Here is a 21820-nt window from a genome sequence, read left to right as displayed (position 1 = left end):
TATATATACTATACTTTGTGTTTTATTACCTTTCCATTAACTTACATAAAAGTAGTTTCTGCATGAGTGTTTCTAACACAACAGCTAAGGGAGTGAAGGCAATTTGACATCTTTCTCACATCTGGCCAACTTAATTAATCTCTCAATATTTTTCCTCTTTTGGAATGGAATGTCAGAAAGTCTACCATGGATTTTTTTTCTTTTGCTGATGGGGCAAATGAGAATTTCTGTTCACCACTGTAGAAGTTTACCCATCTATGACGACTTCCGCTTCTGAGAACCCCAGAAAGGTTTTTGATACTGAGGTTTCTTAAAATGTCTTAAATGTAGACAAAAACATGTTAGACCAGCTCTAAATCAGTCCGACCTAGAGAATTCAGGTCTAAGCTGGTATATTTTCCAGCTGTTCCTTCATTTTCACTGTAGCAACCAACAGATCCCCCTCAGCCAATGAGATGCCAGAGTCATTGGCAGAGTTGTGCTGATTGGCTGTCTTCTGAGTCGCCGTGGGGCTGGGGCTGACGGGATTGGCTGTGCTTGCAGTGGTGCTTCTGCTGATTGGCTAGGTGTTGTTGCACAGGTTAGTGTTGCTGTTTGATGTCACGGCCACATTCCCGGTTTCTGATCTGGCGGTGTTGATCTGAGCTTGTGGCCGAGATGAAGGGGTGAAAGAAAGCACCCTCTCTGGTGTAGACAGAGATGAGGACGTGTCCAGGTGCAATGGCAACCCTTGACTGAGGCGTACTTTAGGTAACAGTTCGAAAACAGGGTCCGGAAAGAAGAAAGCGGGACCCGAATATTCACTACCTTCACTCACCCAAGGCAAAGATCTTAACCAGTTGGATCAGCTCTAAACCAGTCTGGAAGAGAATTCATGCTGGTCTAAGCTGGTATTTTCCACCTAACTCAGAGCTGTTCCCTCATTTTCACCGCAGCACCCAACAGATCCCCCTCAGCCAATGAGATGCCAGAGTCGTTGGCAGAGATGTGCTGATTGGCTGTCTGCTGAGTCGCCGTGGGGCTGGGGCTGACGGGATTGGCTGTGCTTGCAGTGGTGCTTCTGCTGATTGGCCAGGGATTATTTGCTGCCCCGTTGCACAGGTTACTGTTGCTGTTTGTCGCTGCGGTCACATTCACACTCCCTGAACTGGCGGTGTTGATTTGAGCTTGCGGCCAAGATGGAGGGGTGAAAGAAAACACCCTTTCGGGTGTAGACGGAGATGGCGACGTGTCCAAAGAGAGTCGTAGAGGCAGGGGCCGACGCGACGGCAACCCTTGACTTGGCCATACTTTGGGTAACAGCTCAGGCACAGGGTCCGGAAAGCAGAAAGCGGGACCCGAATGTTCACTGTCTTCGCCCACCTAAGGGAAGGCGGAGGAAGGAGGTGCGGGCGTGTCAGGTGTAGACAGGACTGGCGAGCCCACCAGGGGATGCGCCAGGGAGCTGGAGCTGTCGCCGTGCGCTCTTCGCAGCCTTGGGCGAGGAATGGACGGAGGGACGCAGTGGATGGGCGTCTGAGGGCAACTGTAGAAACCGGGTCTTTCGTATAGAGGCATGGATGAGAACACATCCTCCATGTCAGCGTTCCGGGTGTGGCTGGGCATCGGAGAGCTCTCGGGATGGAGGTAAAGGGGGAAACGAGAGAAGGGGGCGCGGGGACGCCGCCGCAGGAGGGAGACTCGGGACGTGGGGGTCGGGCGGGAGAAATTGGGCGACTGGACACCCAGAATGCGACTCAAGCTGCCAAGGAATGGAGTGGAATGATTGGCTTCCTCATGTTCTTTAATCTGCTCCAGATTGTGCTGGAATTCCATTTCCTCTTTGGGAACACTGAGAGACAGAGAGAGAACGGTGACCTTGTTTTTATCCCGCAACTGACCTTGAGGATCTTCTGTAAGACCAGATGTGACCCTGAACCTCAAAACCAGTCATAAGGGTCCATTTTTGGAAATTGAGATTTATACATCATCTGAAAGCTGAATAAATGAGCTTTCCATTGATGTATGGTTTGTTAGGATAGGACAATAATGGCTGAGATACATCTATTTGAAAATCTGGAATCTGAGGGTGCGAAAAAATCTAAATATTGAGAAAATCGCCTTTATAGTTGTCCAAATGAAGTTCTTAGCAATGCATATTACTAATCAAAAATTAAGTTTTGATATATTTACGGTAGGAAATTTACAAAATATCTTCATGGCACATGAACTTAATATCCTAATGATTTTTGACATAAAAGAAAAATCTATAAATTTGACCTATACAGTGTATTTTTTGCTATTGCTACAAATATACCCCAGCGACTTAAAGGGTTAGTTCACCCAAAAATTATGTCATTAATTACTCACCCTCATGTCATTTCAAACCCGTAAGACCTTCGTTGATCTTTGGAACACACATTAAGATATTTTTGATGAAATCTGAGAGCTCTCTGACCCTATATTTTTGATGGAATCTGAGAGCTGTCTGACCCTGCATAGACAGCAACGCAACTGAAATGTTCCCCAAGTCCAGAAACGTAGCAAGGAGATCTGTAAAATAATCCATGTGACATCAGTGGTTCATCCGCAATTATATGAAGCTACGAGAATACTTTTTGTCCGCAAAAGAAGAAGAACGTATGCTGTTCTGTGTCCACTGCGTTACGCCGGATCTGTTTCCTACGTTGTTGTGATTTGATCTGAACGGAAACAGATTCGGCGTGACGCAGCGGACACAGAACAGCATACGTTGTTTCCGTCCAGCAGATATTCTCCAAAATGGCACCAGGGTGATGCGGGGGAGACGAATTGTTGAATGAAGTCGTTATTTTTTTTTCTTTTGCGGACAAAAAGTATTCTCGTAGCTTCGTATAATTGCGGATGAACCACTGATGTCACATGGATTATTTTACAGATCTCCTTGCTACGTCTCTGGACTTGGGAACATTTCAGTTGTGTTGCTGTCTATGCAGGGTCAGACAGCTCTCAGATTCCATCAAAAATATCTTAATTTGTGTTCGGAAGAGGAATGAAAGTCTTACGGGTTTGAAACGACATGAGGGTGAGTAATTAATGACAGAGTTTTCATTTTTGGGTGAACTATCTCTTTAAGACTGGTTTTGTGCTCCAGGGTCACATATATGCTTTTAAATCTTGAATATATTTCCTCGCTCATTTTTACTGATCTATGCAACAAGTCACCATGAAATAAAAAAATATATTTTTTGACAGTTCTGTTTCTATTAAGTTTTGTAATATTATCCCACCCAAACATTTAATAATAATCAATTAAGGCCAGGCACTACATGCAAAACCATTGTTTTTTCACGGGTTAATTTTGTTATTTTGGGCTATTTTGCTTCCATAACATGTCTAGCGGAAAGAAAACATCCAAAATACACATTAATTTTTTTTTTGTTTATTTTATTACAATTTACCAATTTTGCCTCTGTAGATTTCAATTACAATACATACGTATCTTTAAATGTGGTTTTCTCAAAAGGAGTTTTTCTCCAATTCAGCAGCATTTATATACACTAAACTTTACAGTTTTATTCCTATATATTTCTGAAGGTTTTTACAGAGAGGTTTGTTCATATTTCATTCATTTGATTTATATAACATACAATTCAATTTATAATATAAAATTCCTAAAAACACTGTGAAAATGTTTACTGGCTGTTGGCAGTATTTTCTGATTTATCGAATGATAAAAAGAAATATGCAAAATCCCCTCTGTAAAAACCTTCCAATCTAATATGTCAACAAAACGAAACAAGAATTTTTAACCTGGCTTCACGCAGTGTTCAGATTTCTGTTCTGGGAATTTAATGCAAATTAGTGCATATTTAATTAGATGATGCCTCATTTGCATATTTAAACATAACAATTCAGAAAACTTGTATTAGAAAAAAAAATATCTTAATGTACCGATCAATCAGCGAGTTTTTTTTTTTACTCTAATCACATGTTCTGCCTTAAATAAATAAGAAAAATAAATTAATTTGACATAAGAAAATCATTTAAATTACAATTACCAGTAAAAAAAAACTCGGATCATCATTATTTAACCTTCCATTATTTAACCTTTATCTACTTTTTAACAAATTACATATAGAGGAGGTTTATATCAAAGTTTTTTTTCAGCTGAATATCCTCTTTCACTTGTTAATGTCACATTAAAGAAGTGTTTTTCATGCCACTTTAATGGCTATAGAATGAAGAGAATCTACAAATTTTGTTTGTGCACCCAAAAATGTGCATGTGTGTGCTGTAGTTGTGTATTAAGTGTGTGTGTGTGTGTGTCACCTGATGTCCAAAGCAGATCCCATGAATGAGGGTTTGCGGTGTTCTGCGCTGGCAGCTGTGTAAGGCGGCTGAGGCTCTGATTCATCCCAGTATTTATCTCTCTCAACCAGAGGAACCAGATCATACATCTCATCCACTGACAGCAGAGACACCTGCGAGAAAGACACACCTGTTTATGTCTGTATAAGCACAGGTGCTTACAAAAAATAAGAAATATGAATGTTTAACATCTGAGCAATGCTGCAATGTTGGCTCATGTGACAAAAAACTAAAGATTTGATGCAGGTATAAAAAAAATTTAAATGTGCACTAAATCATTTTTACACTTAAAAATACTCTATTTTCATATTATAATAATATACTGTATTATTAGACATTTTTGGTTGCAAAATAAATTAATAATGGGTGACTGCAAGGGTATTCCTGAAAACGGCAAGGCTGTATTTCTGCCAAAGGATGTTGATAGAAAGTCATTTTGGCCCATGATGCATGTAAGTGGAGAACATTTAACAGGAGACTGTACAACCAGACACACAAATCCACAGAACAAGACAAGACAGAATGACACAAAGGAGATCAAGAAACATGTCATTAGTGGGGCAGATGATGTACCTGTAAATTACGGTCCACCAGCCAGTTTGTCTCAAAGTCATCATCATCCTCCCCAAATGGATTAATGAGCTGCTCTGCCACCTGAAAACACACCAATGCAATTATTTTTTTACTTTTCGTTACAGATGATGTAGCTACATTACATCAGTGCGATCAGTGGTGTTTCACTAAATTTGTATGTATAACCAAGTTTTGTATATGTCATGTCAGCTGCGTTAACGCCATATAATTAGGCAATGTTTATTGAGCACTAAACAGTCATTTTATTCAATAAAACCAGTCATTAGGGATTGTGAGTGTGGAACTAATGTGATACTTCACTAATAAGATAACACACCTTGAGCCAGCCCACATAGAAGAAGAACTGCAGTAAGGTGAAGATGGGTAGGTAGAAGTCGAGGTTGTGACCCAGGTAACCCTGGGTGGGGTCGAGGAACTGCCGACCAATTAGACAAGCCAAAAAGAAACTGTACACAGCCACGGTTACAACCTATCAGAAAGCACAGGACACTTACAAACTGTTTAAATGCATGACAAAAAAACTCATTATTAATAAAATGAAAAACTATTCATAATCTACATCAATCATTTCAACCATTCAGTGTGCACAAATGTTCACGCCAATCAATCAGAGATCATTGTTGTACATTCCAACCAATCAGAGATCATCGCTATACATTCCAACCAATCAGAGATCATCGCTACACATTCCAACACATTCCAACCAATCACAGATCATCGCTGCACGTCCCAACCAATCAGAGATCATCGCTACACATTCCAACCAATCAGAGATCATCGCTACACATTTCAACCAATCACAGATCATCGTTACACATTCCAACCAATCACAGATCATCGTTACACATCCCAACCAATCAGAGATCATCGCTACACATTCCAACCAATTGGAGATCATTTAGAGATAATTTCCCATTCCAACCAGAGATTAATCATATATATTCTAAATTAATCAATAGTGATTGGTCATACAAATTTGGTCAATTATTCTTTTTATTTTATTTTATTCAATTATTCATTTCAGATTTTGCTTGGATCTATTCAGGGAAATCTGAAATGTTATGGGCCTGGCTAGTTCCGCCTCCATCTCTATTACTAGTACTAGTAAATGATAGTTAAACAAAGAGTTTAAACGATCAGACCTGTGTGTAAACTAGAGGCAGGCTGATCCAGTCATAGCCGTACAGCCTCATACACTGAGAGCGCAGTGTGTTCAACTCCTACCAGGAGAAAAACCAGATTAAAAAAACTATTGCTCACAGGGAGACTTATTGAGTTCTTGTCATCTGAATAACTTTGAATCTGATGTTACTACTGAAATTCCATAACCCCATTAATACTTAAACTACATGATTTCCGAAATAGAGAGAAAAAAGATTCTTATCAAACGGCTCAGGCAAAAAGATTAATTAAACAGACTCGAACTCGCTCGTAAGTTTGAATCAGTCTCAATTCGCTCAATAAATCGGGAGCGGTTAGTTCTCAACAATAATAAAGCCTTTACAATTTTATTGAATAAATCACTAATGGTATTCTATGAAAATACCATAATAAATGCCAAACATTAAAAAAGGTAATATAAAACTGGATACCAAACATATTTGTAATTCTGTAAGAAATATTCTTACAAAAAAATTGATATTTATGACACGTATACAATAAGAAGGAGTGATTAGTCCATATACACAGACAGGTGTCAGACGTACGTTGAGGATGGCGGTCATTGCAACATCATTATTGATGCGTCCTTCAGATCGAGCTCTCATGGCCAGACTGACAAACCACATGCAGGGAACCCAGAACTTATTATGAGGGGAGGGCAGTTCCTCTAACTGCCTCAGTTCCTCAGCCGTCATCAGACCTAGAGTACAGGAGAGCTTTCAACCCATATGACTTCCTCCCTTCCATGCAACACAAAATGAAGAATGCTGACACTCCAAAAATCATCCTCAAAGTGTTCATACCACTCATCCCAGATAGCACACGCACGTCTGCAAGACGTCTGTTAAAGATCGCTTCATCTGGAAAGCATCTGCTGTGTACAAACATCTGACAGACGTCTTTAAGATGTCAGTTTTACATTCATTCTAAATCATAAACATCTTCTAAACGTCTATTTGACATCTGATAGGAAACGTCCTATAGGCATAATGCAGATGAACAACGCTCTAAAAAATACGTCTTGCAGATGTAAATGCAGACGTCAAATAGACATCTCCGTGATGTACGTGTGCTATCAGGGATGTGCTTTTACAGTGTTTTTATGTCATTTTTGCAGCTTCTCAGCCCCATTCCTTTTTATTGTATAGAATAAAACAGTCCAGAACATTATGCAAACATTTTTTTTTTGTGTTAGACACAACAAAGAAAGTTTTAGTGAACAGGATTTAAAAGACTATTAATATTCGGTAACATTATCAATTTAACTACACTGACACTATTGGATGATAGTGCATTAAACAGCTAGAAAATGACTCGAATGCCAAATTTACACTGCAGAGGTGGCTTCTGAAGAGGCATTTTTATGTGTTTTTACACAGACTGTTAAATGCTGATCAGAGGTGGCATGAATGCATTTACACAGCAATTGCACCTTTATACAGTACTTTAATAATAGGGGCTGAGGTGGGTTAGAGCCGGCATAATTTTATGCAACATTGCATTTTTACACTGAATTTTGAGCAGGCACAGAGCAGCCTTAACTTGGCTGTGTAAAGATGCCTTAACTTTGCAACATCAACAGTGCTGAACTGACTTGAGCTGAATAACGACGCTACTGTCTTCTGTAAAGCTGCTTTATAACAGAATTAAATTCAGAACACTGTTACTGAACAGAATTGAGCTCATTTCACACAGGTAATTAATTAATTTTACAACATATCACTGGTATTTTCCTGTTTATTAGTGTGAAGCTGCTTTGAGACAATCTGTATTGTATAAAGCACTGTATAAGTAAAGGTGACTTGACATGAGGTTGAGTAAATAATGAGAATTTACATGTTTGCTTTAACTATTTCTCAACAGCCAAAGCTCTTAGGAATCTGGCCGTAATTCCTTACTGTTTCCTCTCTGAGTTTAAATCTGAATGGTACCGGCACAGAACATGGCTTTAATCGCTGTTCTAGGCCAGATTACTTAGGCCGAATCACAGCCCTGATAGCACATGTACAGTTGAGGTCAAAAGTTTACATACACCTTGCAGAATATGCAAAATGTTAGTTACTTTACCAAAATAAGAGGAATCATACAAAATGCATGTTATTTTTTATTTAGTACTGACCTGAATAAGATATTTCACATGAAAGATGTTTACATAGAGTCCACAAGAGAAAATAATAGTTGAATTTATAAAAATTACCCCATTCAAACATTTACATACGCTTGATTCTTAACACTGTGTTGTTACCTGGATGATCCACAGTTGTTTTTTTTGTTTTGTGATGGTTGTTCATTACTCTTGTTTGTTCTGAACAGTTAAACTGAGCACCGTTCTTCAGAAAAATCCTTCAGCTCCTGCAGATTCTTCAGTTTTTCAAGCATCTTTGTGTATTTGAACCCTTTCCAACAGTGACTATATGATTTTGAGATCCATCTTTTCACACTGAGGACAACTGAGGGACTCAAACACAACTATTACAGAAGGTTCAAACATTCACTGATGCTCCAGAAGGAAACACGGTGCATTAAGACCCGGGGGGTGAAAACTTTTGAACAGAATGAAGATGTGTACATTTTTCTTATTTTGCCTAAATATCTTTTTTTTTTTTCATTTAGTATTGCCCTTCGGAAGCTACAGAAGATACTTACATGTTTCCCAGAAGACAAAATAAGTTCAATTTACCCTGATCTCCAAATCAAAATGTAAAAATGTGTTTCCTTCTGGAGCATCAGTGAGCGTTTGAACCTTTTGTAATAGTTGTGTATGAGTCCCTCAGTTGTCCTCATTGTGAAAAGATGGATCTCAAAATCATACAGTCACTGTTGGAAAGTGTTCAAATTCACAAAAATGCTGAAAAACCAAAGAATTAGTGGGAGCTGAAGGATTTTTCTGAAGAACAGTGCTCAGTTTAACTGTTCAGGACAAACAAGGCACTCATGAACAACTATCACACAAAAAAATTCAACTATTATTTTCTCTTGTGGACTCTATGTAAACGTCTTTCATGTGAAATATCTTATTCAGATCAGTACTAAATAAAAAATAACAAGCATTTTGTATGATCCCTCTTATTTTGGTAAAATAATGAACATTTTACAGATTCTGCAAGGTGTATGCAAACTTTTGACTTCAACGGAGATGTCTATTTGACGTCTGCATTTACATCTGCAAGATGTATTTTTTAGAGCGTTTGCTCATCTGCAATAGCCTACATCTATAGGACGTTTCCTATCAGATGTCAAATAGACGTTTAGAAGATGTTTATGATTTAGAATGCATGTAAAACTGAAATCTTAGAGATGTTTGTACACAGCAGATGCTTTCCAGATCAAGCGATCTTTAACAGACATCTTGCAGACGTGCGTGTGCTATCTGGGAGTTTACCTGCTTGAACGAGGTGGCTCATGGTCGGGAACCTCTTGTAGACAGCGGTGCTGACCGAGCGGTAGATCAGGATGCCCGACAGGTTGGCGTAACGCATTAGACTCCTGCGGATGAGTCTGGCCCCTTCATCTGCGCCCCGGACGTGTCCGCTAACCAGCGCTGACAGACGGTCCGGCCACGGGATGCTCTCGTACTGACCCCACCAACGAGACACCACAAGAGTCACGTAGAAACCTGCAGGACAGTTTCATCTGTGAGAAAAGTCAAGAATTGGTTGTTTTAATCCAAAGAAAGCACTACTGTAAGTCACATTTACCCAGTACGAACGACAAGGGAATCAGTTGCGCGTACTGATCACAGTACACGGAGAGCTTCTCGAACATCCTGCGCTGCTCTTCAGTCAGTATGCACCTGTCAATCAAAGAGCACATATTTCAATAACTGATGGTTTTACTAAATAAAACAATTAAAAGTAACACACTTTGACACTGTAGACTGAAAGAAAATGTGTATCGCGAATCCTTTTTACCTTGGTTTACCTATAGTAACCATTTTTTTTCACCTTAAGAAGACACATAGGATGAATATAGAGATGCAGTTTTCACTACTTTAAGATTGGATAGTTTCCATACTTGTCTAGATCAACTCTGAATAAAGAAAAGAGAGGTTTAGAGCCAGTATGTGTATGTGAAATTTAGCTAGCAGGAAACACAAATGAATTAAGTTATATTTTCCTATATTCTCTTTTGAGTAATCAAACAATCCAAAGAAAACTTCTTTAAAACAGAAAGAAAAGTCACTTACAAAATGAGATCGGATGAACCTTAAAATATCTGACCTAAATTTCTCTGTGAGGGTACATTGTGGCCATTGTATATGAATATGGTAATCATTTAGTATCCTGGTACATATTAAAGTACCATGGTACCATTTACCATGGTATTCTTTAAAAATGCCTTTTGGAGAACCATATAAATATTAGCCTTACAAAAAAGTACTGGGTCGGTATTATGGTATAATTATGGTATCACATGGTACTTGGTACTGAAACTACAGTAATCCAATATACAGTACATCTGGAAATACTATGCTACTATGGTTAAATGTTAAAAAACATGGTAATACCAATAAATTCTCTGCAGTGAGTTGGAAATACCATGGTATATGGATTTGTTAATCATTTAGTACAAGAGTATATCAAAGTACCATGGTATTATCATGTATCCTGGTATATATTAAAATACCATAGTATTAATATGTTTTTATTTACCATGGTGATCTTTGAAATATCTTTTGGAGTATACATTTTAAACCTAAAAAAGTACCATGGTACAACCACTGGTACTGAAATTAATATATAATGGTATTAACATGTAACTCCAATGTAACATGTAACTTAAAATATACGATTCATGTTCCAATGATATATACATGTTACTCCAATGTACTTCCAGAAATACTACACTGCTACTAATATGGTAAATGGTAGTACCATGGTATTCTGCGTACTATACTATGTACTTAATGGTGCTACCATGATACATATCTTAAAAACATGGCACTTTCTGAAGGTCTTTTAATACCATGACATATATCATGGTATAACTATCTAATACCAGTACTTTGCCATAGTGCCACAAAAACTGTAAGAAAGTGAAGAATCAGTGTTCACCTGTACGTGACGCTGATTGTGCCGTACATCACAGTGAAGATCAGCAGCTCTCGATATAACAGTTTATAGATGCTTCCTTTCCATCGCAGAAGCAGGCAATAAAAAGTGCCCAGACGCGCATCTGCCACCCGCCGTGAGTATGTCACCGTCATGGCTGCCCTCTCTGGACAGGAAGACCACTCACAGCCTGTCAATCACAGTCTCTACTGACCTTTCACTGTGATTAGAGATGATAAGTATAGACAACTATACCAGGAAACACATGCATGCATGCTCAGCACTGGCTAAAGAACATAGTGCATGTGCAAACAGAAATCAGATGCTATTTTGATGTTAGTTAGCATACATCAACACCTAAACTGATTGCAACAATTGAAGCAAATGTGAGATTTAAAAGAATAATTAAAAGAGAAACACAAAAAATCAGACTGTAAGTCCATCACATCAAATGCAATTGCATTCCATTTCTTGTCTGTAGGCTTGAAACACTGTATCTATAAGAAATAAGCAACTCTACTCACAGTGTGTGATGTTTCGGGAGTCGATGGTATTTACCGGAACCGTTAAAGACGGGAAAGATCGAGTACATGAGACGCCCACACCTCCGGTCACTTGACCTGTTAATCTGTTTTCCACTAACAAAGAGGCATTGTGGAAAACTGGGGGGGTTTGTTAATCTGAGCAAATCTTTCAAAACTCACACATGCACAAACACTCATACACATTCTTGATGAAAAGAGTCATCAAGTATTAATTGCAGTTATGTAATGTAAATATTATGTAGATATACAGGAAATAAATAATCAACATTTCTTAATTATTCATGAGGAGTTTAGGCTCCTATAACAACTTGCTGATCACAGAGGCCCTCAGCAGGGTGTTTAGTACACTATGCAGGGCCCTCTAGTGGAAGAAATGCATCTCTGCATGTGGCCGTTTCATTTCATTAACCCGTGCCTGACCACAAGCGCTGGAACTCCGTTCAGGGTTGGAACGAAGGGGCAAGTCACCCAATGTGAAGAGCTGCAACCGTTTAGATGCTCAAAACATGCAAATCGTATCTGAGTGTGTATTTCACGAGAACAGGGTTTTTGAAAGTGCTCTTGCATAAAGAGTCTGTGGAGAAAGAGCTGCACTAGGTCACTGGGGTAAGCCTGATTTTTCTGTGCTCTGTCTTTGCATTTGACATGGGAAGAACTCAGAGATTTAATGCATTATATGGCACATTTAAAAATGGCATTAACACTTCACCATCTCTATGTCAAAAGCAGCTAGAACATTTTATTGAACATTTTGTCACTTAATTAAATGTACCTTTCTGTTTATTTCCAATTTACAGCTTTAAACAGATTATATCTAATTATTTAATATATCTCATTATTCTATACTTTTATGTATAATAAGGATAATGTTGTATCCTGAGTATTTATCCATTTTGATATTTAAATACTTTCCAGTTTTGTCTCTTTGAGAGCATGCTAGGTATATATTTAACTACATTGTTGCAAACATTAGGTTATGGTGCAATGCTTTAGTTACACTTTGATAACCTGAATTGAAACTTTAGAGGTTATTCATGCAGAAAAAAATGCCTTAATCTCTGAACTTGAATCTAATCTCTCTATATTTACCAGGCTGGCTGTAAGAAAGGCAGCTGAAGTGAATGCATTCACAGCGATTATGTGTTTAAGAGAGAGAGGTGGTGGACTGGGAAAATACTTTAAGTGATGGACACTTTTGAAGGAATCCATCGTGTGCAGCTCTCCTCCTCTCCTCCAGCACGCTCCAGGTCTGTTCCAGGGTACGAGGTGCTAGTGGCAGGGAATTCTGGGATAACAGTATACTCATCACCTGCGTTCTTTGGCAAAGGTGATCTTACGGATCAGCATACAGCAGAGGAAGAGAGATGCCCGGTCGGGAGGTATGTCCAGATTTCACCTAAACAGAAAGTACCATTGCATTACTCTGTTTGTTTAGATGTAACTTCAAAGGGTCTAATGTTATGTAACAACTGCTAAATGGTGACAGAGCAAAATCTTCCGCACACAATTATTTTTGTGAATGAATAATGAGGATTTAAACTCATCCTACTGAATGAGCAGAATTGTAGGCATGCAATATCAATGTGTGAAAATCAGTCAGAACTAGGAACTTTTAAGTAACAACATAATATAACATAATATAACAAACATAACATTACTTAACAAAACACAACACCTAAAATAACATACTGTACACAACATAACAGAATGGAACAAACATAACAAACCAAAACTGAACAAACAAATGAACATAACATAACATAACATAACATAACATAACATAACAGAACAGAATAGAACAGAACAGAACAGAATGGAACCAACATAACCTACTAGAACCGAACAAACCGGTTAACATAACAAACAATTTAACATAACATAACATAAAATAACATAACAGAATGGAACAAACATTACATACTAGAAGTTAACAAACAATTGAACATAACATAACATAACATAACATAACATATAACATAACATAACATACAAGAATGTAATGAACAAGATAACATAACATACAAGAATTGAATGAACAACATAACATAACAAACATAACATAACATAGCATAACATAACATAACAGAATGGAACAAACATGACATACTAGAACTGAACAAACAATTTAACTTAACATAACATAACATAACATAACATATAACATAATATAACATACAAGAATTGAATGAGCAACATAACATAACAAACATAAAATAACAACATAACATAACAAACATAACACATAACATAACAACAACATAACATACAAGAATTGAATGAACAACATAACAACATAACATAACAAACATAAAATAACAACATAACATAACAAACATAACACATAACATAACATAACAACAACATAACATACAAGAATTGAATGAACAACATAACAACATAACGTAACATAACATAACATATAACATAACATAACACAACATAACAGAATGGAACAAACATTACATACTAGAACTGAACAAACAATGTAACTTAACATAACATAACATATAACATAATATAACATACAAGAATTGAAAGAACAAGATAACATAACATAACATAACATACAAGAATTGAATGAGCAACATAACATAACAAACATAAAATAACAACATAACATAACATAACAAACATAACACATAACATAACAACATAACATAACATACAAGAATTGAATGAACAACATAACATAACATAACATAACATAACACAACATAACATAACATAACATAACATAACATAACATAACAACATTAAATGATATGTGCAACAAAACAGAACCATGGATGGAACATACTAAAACTGAGCAAACAATGTAACATAAAATAACATACACAACATCACAGAATGGAACAAACATAACACACCAGAACTGAACAAACAAAATAGCAGAATCATAAATAACACACAGAACAGAACTGTGACACTGAACTATTTGTTTGAGGCGTATCACGTGATTCCTGGATGCCTCCCCTCGGTCATGTGACCTGTGATTGACAGCTGGACATTTTTCCTGCTCAATCTCAGAGGAAAGTCTGCTAAACTGTCCGACCCAAAACAAAACATCACGGATTTGTCTCTCGTGGATCCGAATTCCGGGTCGTTTATCTGGATCGAATCTCAGAGCTACAGAGCTCAGTCGGGTGCGGAAAACTCAAGCGAGATCTATTGGTGTTTTTCTTACTGTTTATCTCTGTTCATTGCGGGAAAGCGGAGCTGCAACTTTGTAACACTGTAACTTTGTTAGACTGACACATTCTTTGTGTTGACGTCAGCGAGACGGTGAGCGGTGAGCGCGGGTCGCGGGGAGTCCTGTAGCCGGGCGCGGTGAGGGTAAGGGCGGGGAGCGCGACTGCCGCGGAGCGCTGAGTTACATAAACCGCCCTGAAGTTCAGCCAGGGCTGATTTTGATTATAAAGACACACGAGCTTGTATGAATTCATCCACAGTTCTGTCAGACTATATAAAGGAGGGTGTGGCGCTATGTTTTCATGACTGGGTTATTCTTATATTGTAAAAGGAATTGGTCCTATTGGCTATTCATCAGGACAGAATCACAGTGGAATCAAATTTAATGATATAGACTTGAACAATTTTATTTAAATGCTATAATGTCCAATATGAATCCTGACCATATTCCTTTAGGGTTTTTTTTATATCATGTGTTTTTGAGAGTTGGTGAAATCTTGCAGGTTGGTAGACCTGGAGCCAGATCCGAGGCCCGCATTGGGAGGTGATGGGAGGCAGAGGGAGAAGATGCCCCCAGAGGAGGAGGAGGAGGAGGAGGAGGAGGCAGGAGCACATAGACAAGAGACGTACAACATGTCCCGTCTGCGGAGCTCCTCTCTGGAGATCAAGGAGAAGGGAACAGAATTCCTCAGAGAGCAGCTGGATGCTGCACAAAAGGTGCCACATGTTCGATTCTATTCTGAGCCCAGAACCATTTTTCAGTGTAAAAGGTTTTTGATGTTTCATCGTAGGTTCTTCAGATCAGTGCTTCGGTTCTTTAAAGGAATAGTTCGCCCCAAAATGAAAATTTGCTGAGAATGTACTCGCTCTCAGGAGTTTCTTTCATTATTGGATCAGATTTGTAGCATTGCATCACTTGTTCACCAGTGGATGCTCTGCAGTGAATGGGTGCCGTCAGAATGAGAGCCCAAACAGCTGATAAAAACATCACAATAATCCACACCACTCCAGTCCATCAGTTAACGTCTTGTGAAAAGTTGCATTTTTTTATTTTGTATTTTTTTACAGGAAATTTTCATTTTTGGGTAAACTGTTTATTTAACAGGCACTCCCATTCAAATATGTTTTATTGACTTTTGTCTGTGTTTTCAGGAGCTGAAGTTGAAAGACGAGGAGTGTGTCAGACTGTCTCATGTCAGGAATCAGCTGGAGCAGGAACTGGAGGAACTGACTGCCAGTCTCTTTGAGGTGGGCGGGACTAATGTGACATCAACACTGACAGCACAGTAGATCGACACTAAACGGAGAAGAATGTTGTGTGTCAGTGTAGAGAGACTGACACACGTCATAAAAGAACCACAACACGTTCATGGATGATTTTATTACATTATATTACACTTCAGCTTAAAATATATATGAGGGTAAGTGTGTGTCTTTGGTCATCAAACTGTGCCACTGTTTCTTAATTTTTTAATAATCATTTTGCCTTTAGTAGCTTTTAAATGGTGTTGTGGTGACAAATTAATTTTTATTAAAAAGCAAATTAACAATTTAATATCATTTAATAATGTAATAAATTATAAAATATTTTATAATAATGAATGTATTAATATAATTATAGTGCCATGAAGACTGACATTATATTACATTTTAGCTTAAGGGATTGTATCTTTGGTCATCAAACTGTGCCACTGTTTCTTAATTTTTTAGTAATCATTTTGCCTCTAGTAGCTAATTTTAAATGATGTTGTGGTGACAAATCAATTTTTATTGTAAAACAAATTAACAATTTAATATTATTGAATATTGTAATAAATTATAAAATACTTATAATAATAATTAATTTATTAATATAATTATATACATTTAAAAATAAATCATATTTATTTATTTGTTTGTTGATTTATGGAGCCACACAATTAATGTTAAATTATAAAAAATCTACAATTTAATGTAATTTAATTATTAAATATAAAAATATTTTATAATTAATATATTTATATAATTATAATATATAATAATATAATTAATAATGAATAATTTTTAGTATTTCATATCACAAACTTGTGTGCGCTCATCTCTCATTTCTAGGAGGCCCATAAGATGGTGCGAGAGGCCAACGTGAAACAAGCGGCAGCTGAGAAGCAGCTGAAGGAGGCCCAGGGCAAGGTGCGTTCTCTCTCGTTCTGTCTCACTCTCTGCTCACCTCAGGCTCTTTAATCTCTAAATCCATCTGTCTTCTCAGATTGATGTCCTGCAGGCGGAGGTCTCCGCTCTGAAAACCCTGGTGCTGACCTCGACGCCCTCCTCCCCGAACCGCCAGCTCCATCCTCAGCTGCTGTCGCCGGGCTCCAGTCGGGCCTCGTCTCGTCTCAGGGGCCACACGCGCAACAAGAGCGCCAGCGGTGCTCTACAGCTGCAAACAGAGCCCACGCCGACGGATGTAGCGACAAACCTGGAGGACAAAGAGGTACAAACACACTCCTCATGGGCTTTTAGGGACTGGTTTTGGTCTGTAGCTGCATGATGAAGGTTTGATGACTGACTTCCTGCCGTTCTTCCTCTGTTTTCCTCCTCCTCCTCATGGCTCTGTATTTCTCTGATCTGTGCAGCTGCTGTTCTCCTCTCTCTGATACTGTGTGTCTGATTCCTGGTCAGCTGCTCTGTGTGACCTGTGTGTCAACCCTGCTGGCAGGGGCTTCCTGTTGCCAGGTAACTGCTTGGCAGATCTCCATGGCAACAGGTTACAAAGAGTTCCGAAATAGAACTTTATTTTGCTTTCTTGCTGTGAAAACAACAAAACAGCTTAATCCAGCGAAAGGTGGTTTGCTGGTCTTTCTTGGTTTAAGGTGGTTTTGCTGGTCTGTCCAGTTGACAAGCGGCCAGTAAAATCAAAACTAGACCGGTCTGATCAGCGCAGCGTTGTTATCGTTAACTACAAGTAATACATGTCATTTTTGTTAATTGAAATAAAGCTGAAATAAAATATTAGATTGAATAATTTTTTTGTATTCAAATTAATAAAATATGATAATAAATATAAAAAATAAAGAAAATATAAAAGTATATAAAATATAAATAAATATAAAAAAACAAACAAACAAATAAATAAATATTATAAATAAAATAAATAAATAATTATTTATTTATTTTAAAATGTATATATAATAATTATATTAATACATTAATTATTATAAAATAATTTATAATTTATAACATTATTAAAAACATGAATAAATACTATAAATATATATAGAAATAATACAAAAATAACACCAGTGTGGTGCCCAAGTTAGACCAGCAAACCACCGTGGCTAGTTTGACCTTTTTTCAGCTGAGAAACAAAACAAGATCAACACAAACGACTTCTGAAAGTAGCATTAATTAATTGAGTGGCTAAGCAGGATAAACTAAACGCTCTCTCTTTTATCTAGCTGGACTCGGTGTTGTTTGCCGAGTTCCTCTCGTGGAAGGAGACACCCAGTCTGGACCGTTCTTTAGCGCTCATCAGCAGGGTGTACAGAGAAGATATCTGGCCCTGTCTTTCATTCACCTGCTCTGAGGTGTGTGAGCTCTGCTGTCGTCCTCTGATCAGCTGTGTGTCCTCGCTCTGACTTTCTCTTCTGCTTTTCCTGCAGTTGTCTCAGTCTGTCCAGTGCGCAGTGGAGAATAACTCTCTCACCATCGAGCCCGTCTCCATGTCGTCTCGGCACACGGTCAAAGCCATCGAATGTGGAGGCCCCAAGTGAGTCATCTCTGAATAAACAAAACACATCAGTCACTTTCTTTCATGCTTTTGGTCAAGCAGACAAATCATGCATGTGTCAGAATCAGTTTGCAAATAATAACTCATTTACTTCTTCAAATAATGTGCATGGGATATCTTTATTTATATAATGACAAATCCAATAAAAAACTCACAGAAAAAGTTATGTGAGTTTTGTTGCATTTCTTTTCAAATTTGTCAGAATGCTATTTATGATGCACTTTGCATTTTTAAAAAGGTAATTAAACAACTAAATTAACTAGCTATAAATTAACTATATATATATATATATATAAATAATATACACACACATTAAGATGTCCGCATCAAAATAAATTTACAAAAGTATTTTAAAGTATTTTATTACATTAAATGTAAGTAAAGTGTCTACTTTTAAGGTTTCAAATAAGTTTTTGGGGAATAAAATGTCAAAATTTGGGTGAAATAATGTTACATTGTCATTCAGTGTAACACAATATTTATGTAAAAATTCAAACAACATGCTTATTCTGACGTGTACATATTAAAATATATAAAACAATTAGGGAGCATATTAAATTTTATTGTGTTTTAAATTAGTAAAAATTCTTACTGACAAATGGGCAAAACCTAGGATAGTGGCAAATTTAAAAAAAATGTAAAATTACAACTAATTAGTATTTGGGGTGAAAATAATTAGTCTTTTAATGTGTCATAAATTGATTTTTGTTGTAAATATGCCTGACAAGAATGTTACACTGAATGACATTTTAGTGGGTGTCTTCTGTAAATCATGGAAAAATGTATGATATTTATTTTTTGCTCGGATAAACTAAAAAAAATTGCAATTAAATTAAATTAAACAGAAAACTTTTAAAAAAAAATTGGGAAAAACAACAACAATTTAAAGCAGTATTATACTTATTGTTTTTATGCTTAAACCCTTTTTCGTCTTTGACCCACACATACATATATATATATATATATATATAATTTATTTAAAATTAAAATAAATCAGTTTAAATACTTTTCAATAATTAAAAAAAAAAATTAATAAATTACATAATTTTATTTAATACCTTCATAGCAGCCACACCAACAGCTCTTACACTGCTTCACCTGGCTTCTGCTTTGATTCATCATGTAGCATGTGGGACTCACTTTAATTCTGCCTGCACTGATGCACATGAATCAGACCGACTGCACTTTGATCTGGGAAGTCGCACTTTAATCACACTTTAATCATGCTTTAATCACTGTTTGATCTGGGGTTGTTTTCACAGCGGTTGCCGGACACCCATAGAAAAGTAAGTTAATATATTTTTTCATTTAATTTAATTGTATTTTATATTTAAATTTATATCTATATAATATGAAGTTTTAAGTTATTGCAATACAGTATGTCAGAAGAAAATAACGGTAATTTTCCTGTGGTTGCAGTTCAGCAGATGTTTTGGGAAGTGATGCGTCTGCGGAGAGAGATGAGTGTGGCCAAACTGGGATATTTCCCGACGGAGGAGAGCTAGAGAACCAGCTTACAAACAGAAATACAGCACGGTCATCTCAACTTTCACTGAAACACTCCCATGCTGGAGTTTTATAGCTCCATATTCATGCATGTATTGAGGGAAGCACTACAGAGGAATTCCCAGAACACTAGCACTCCCCGAGCTAACGGATAACAGCCGTACAGTTTGACTCTCCACAGGCTTTGTGCTGTTTTTGCTTTGGGAAAGACTGCACACTTTAATCACTGTTTGATTTGGGGTTGTTTTCACAGCGGTTGCCGGACACCCATAGAAACGTAAGTGAGTTAAAGTAAATAATTATTTATTTAAAATTACAATAAATAATTTTTAAAATATTTTTTATAATTTATTTTTAACGAATAATTCAATGATTTCATTTTATTTTTGTGAAAACCCCCTGTCTTGCAATGTGCATCTCACTTAGTATAATTTATTATTAATATTTATTTTATATTATATATTTAATGTGTGGCCAAACTGGGATATTTCCCGACGGAGGAGAGCTAGAGAACCAGCTTACAAACAGAAATACAGCACGGTCATCTCAACTTTCACTGAAACACTCCCATGCTGGAGTTTTATAGCTCCATATTCATGCATGTATTGAGGGAAGCACTACAGAGGAATTCCCAGAACACTAGCACTCCCCGAGCTAACGGATAACAGCCGTACAGTTTGACTCTCCACAGGCTTTGTGCTGTTTTTGCTTTGGGAAAGACTGAGTGCAGTAAATGTGCCACTTTGTTAACACTGAGGTAAATGTTTACAAGACATTCATATTTCAAGAAGTCAACAACAGGACGTTTTTTCCATTTACCGGTAAAAAAATGTTCAACATGTGGAGGCTTATTTAGACTTTTTAAAAAGTTTTTTTCTCTTATATATTTAATGTATATGTTTCAGTGTTAGAAATGTTTGTTGAAAGTAATTAGTTTCACACAGGTGAAGAACAGGTTTTCTGTGTTTTGTTCTTTGCTGGGCGTGTTGTTCCGTCCTGCTTGTATCTTATTGGCTGTTACGAGTGTTCAGTAGTTTGATTGACAGCTCCATTGACCAGTGTTCTCTTTTGATTGAACAGTAAATGTGCATTGAGTGGCATGTCCCGCCCCTGCCGACATCGCATCAAACTGGGAGATAAAGAGAATTACTACTATATATCTCCATCTAGCAGAGCACGAGTACGTGTCTATACTGTATCTCTCCCTCTCATTCTTCAGAACCCGCTTTTAAGAAGCAGTTCTCAGATGCTTTTTTCCGGTTAATAAACAGCGTCCTCTCCTCACAGATCACAGCCGTGTGTAATTTCTTCACTTACATCAGGTACATCCAGCAGGGCCTCGTCAGACAGGACGGTGAGTTGATCAACTGTCTACTAGCCTCCTAGAATTCACTTGGGCAATTTTATGGATGATTGTTTAGGTGTTCACAAAATCAATATTTAGGATTAGAAAATCTGAAAAGAAACCAACTAATTTATTAATTCAATCATATTTAATATATTTAAATATTATATAAAATTATGAATTTATTAATATTAATGTATATTTTATATGTATTTTATTTACATGTAATTTAAATATAGAAGAATAAAAAATGTTCTATATATATTATTAAATATTTATTATTAAATATTAAAATATATTATGAATATATATATATATATATATATATATATTA

At 37.0% G+C, this 21820-nt stretch overlaps 2 protein-coding genes across 2 annotated transcripts; one reads left to right on the top strand and one right to left on the bottom strand.

The window, feature by feature from the left end:
• Positions 1-200: 200 nt before the first annotated feature.
• LOC107701052 (bestrophin-2) lies at positions 201-11946 on the bottom strand. Its single transcript, XM_074187059.1, is given in 9 exon segments — positions 201-1831; positions 4291-4442; positions 4903-4983; positions 5240-5392; positions 6066-6143; positions 6630-6784; positions 9467-9700; positions 9783-9877; positions 11139-11946. Coding segments are annotated over 9 exon segments (2025 nt in total). The 5' UTR covers positions 11291-11946; the 3' UTR covers positions 201-906.
• A 131-nt stretch (positions 11947-12077) lies between these two features.
• On the top strand, positions 12078-21527 carry LOC107701039 (guanine nucleotide exchange factor for Rab-3A-like). The gene is made up of 11 exons (XM_016502956.1): positions 12078-12286; positions 12773-13059; positions 15373-15586; positions 16022-16117; positions 16961-17038; positions 17115-17339; positions 18304-18432; positions 18508-18614; positions 20395-20418; positions 21222-21321; positions 21429-21527. Exons 2-11 carry the CDS (start codon positions 12866-12868, stop codon positions 21525-21527), a joined length of 1266 nt encoding a protein of 421 aa, XP_016358442.1. The 5' UTR covers positions 12078-12286; positions 12773-12865.
• Positions 21528-21820: the final 293 nt, after the last annotated feature.

The sequence above is a fragment of the Sinocyclocheilus anshuiensis genome, unplaced genomic scaffold (assembly GCF_001515605.1).
Source record: "Sinocyclocheilus anshuiensis isolate Anshui unplaced genomic scaffold, SAMN03320099.WGS_v1.1 scaffold1468, whole genome shotgun sequence".
NCBI lineage: Eukaryota > Metazoa > Chordata > Actinopteri > Cypriniformes > Cyprinidae > Sinocyclocheilus > Sinocyclocheilus anshuiensis.
This window is presented reverse-complemented; position numbering and strand designations above follow the sequence as displayed.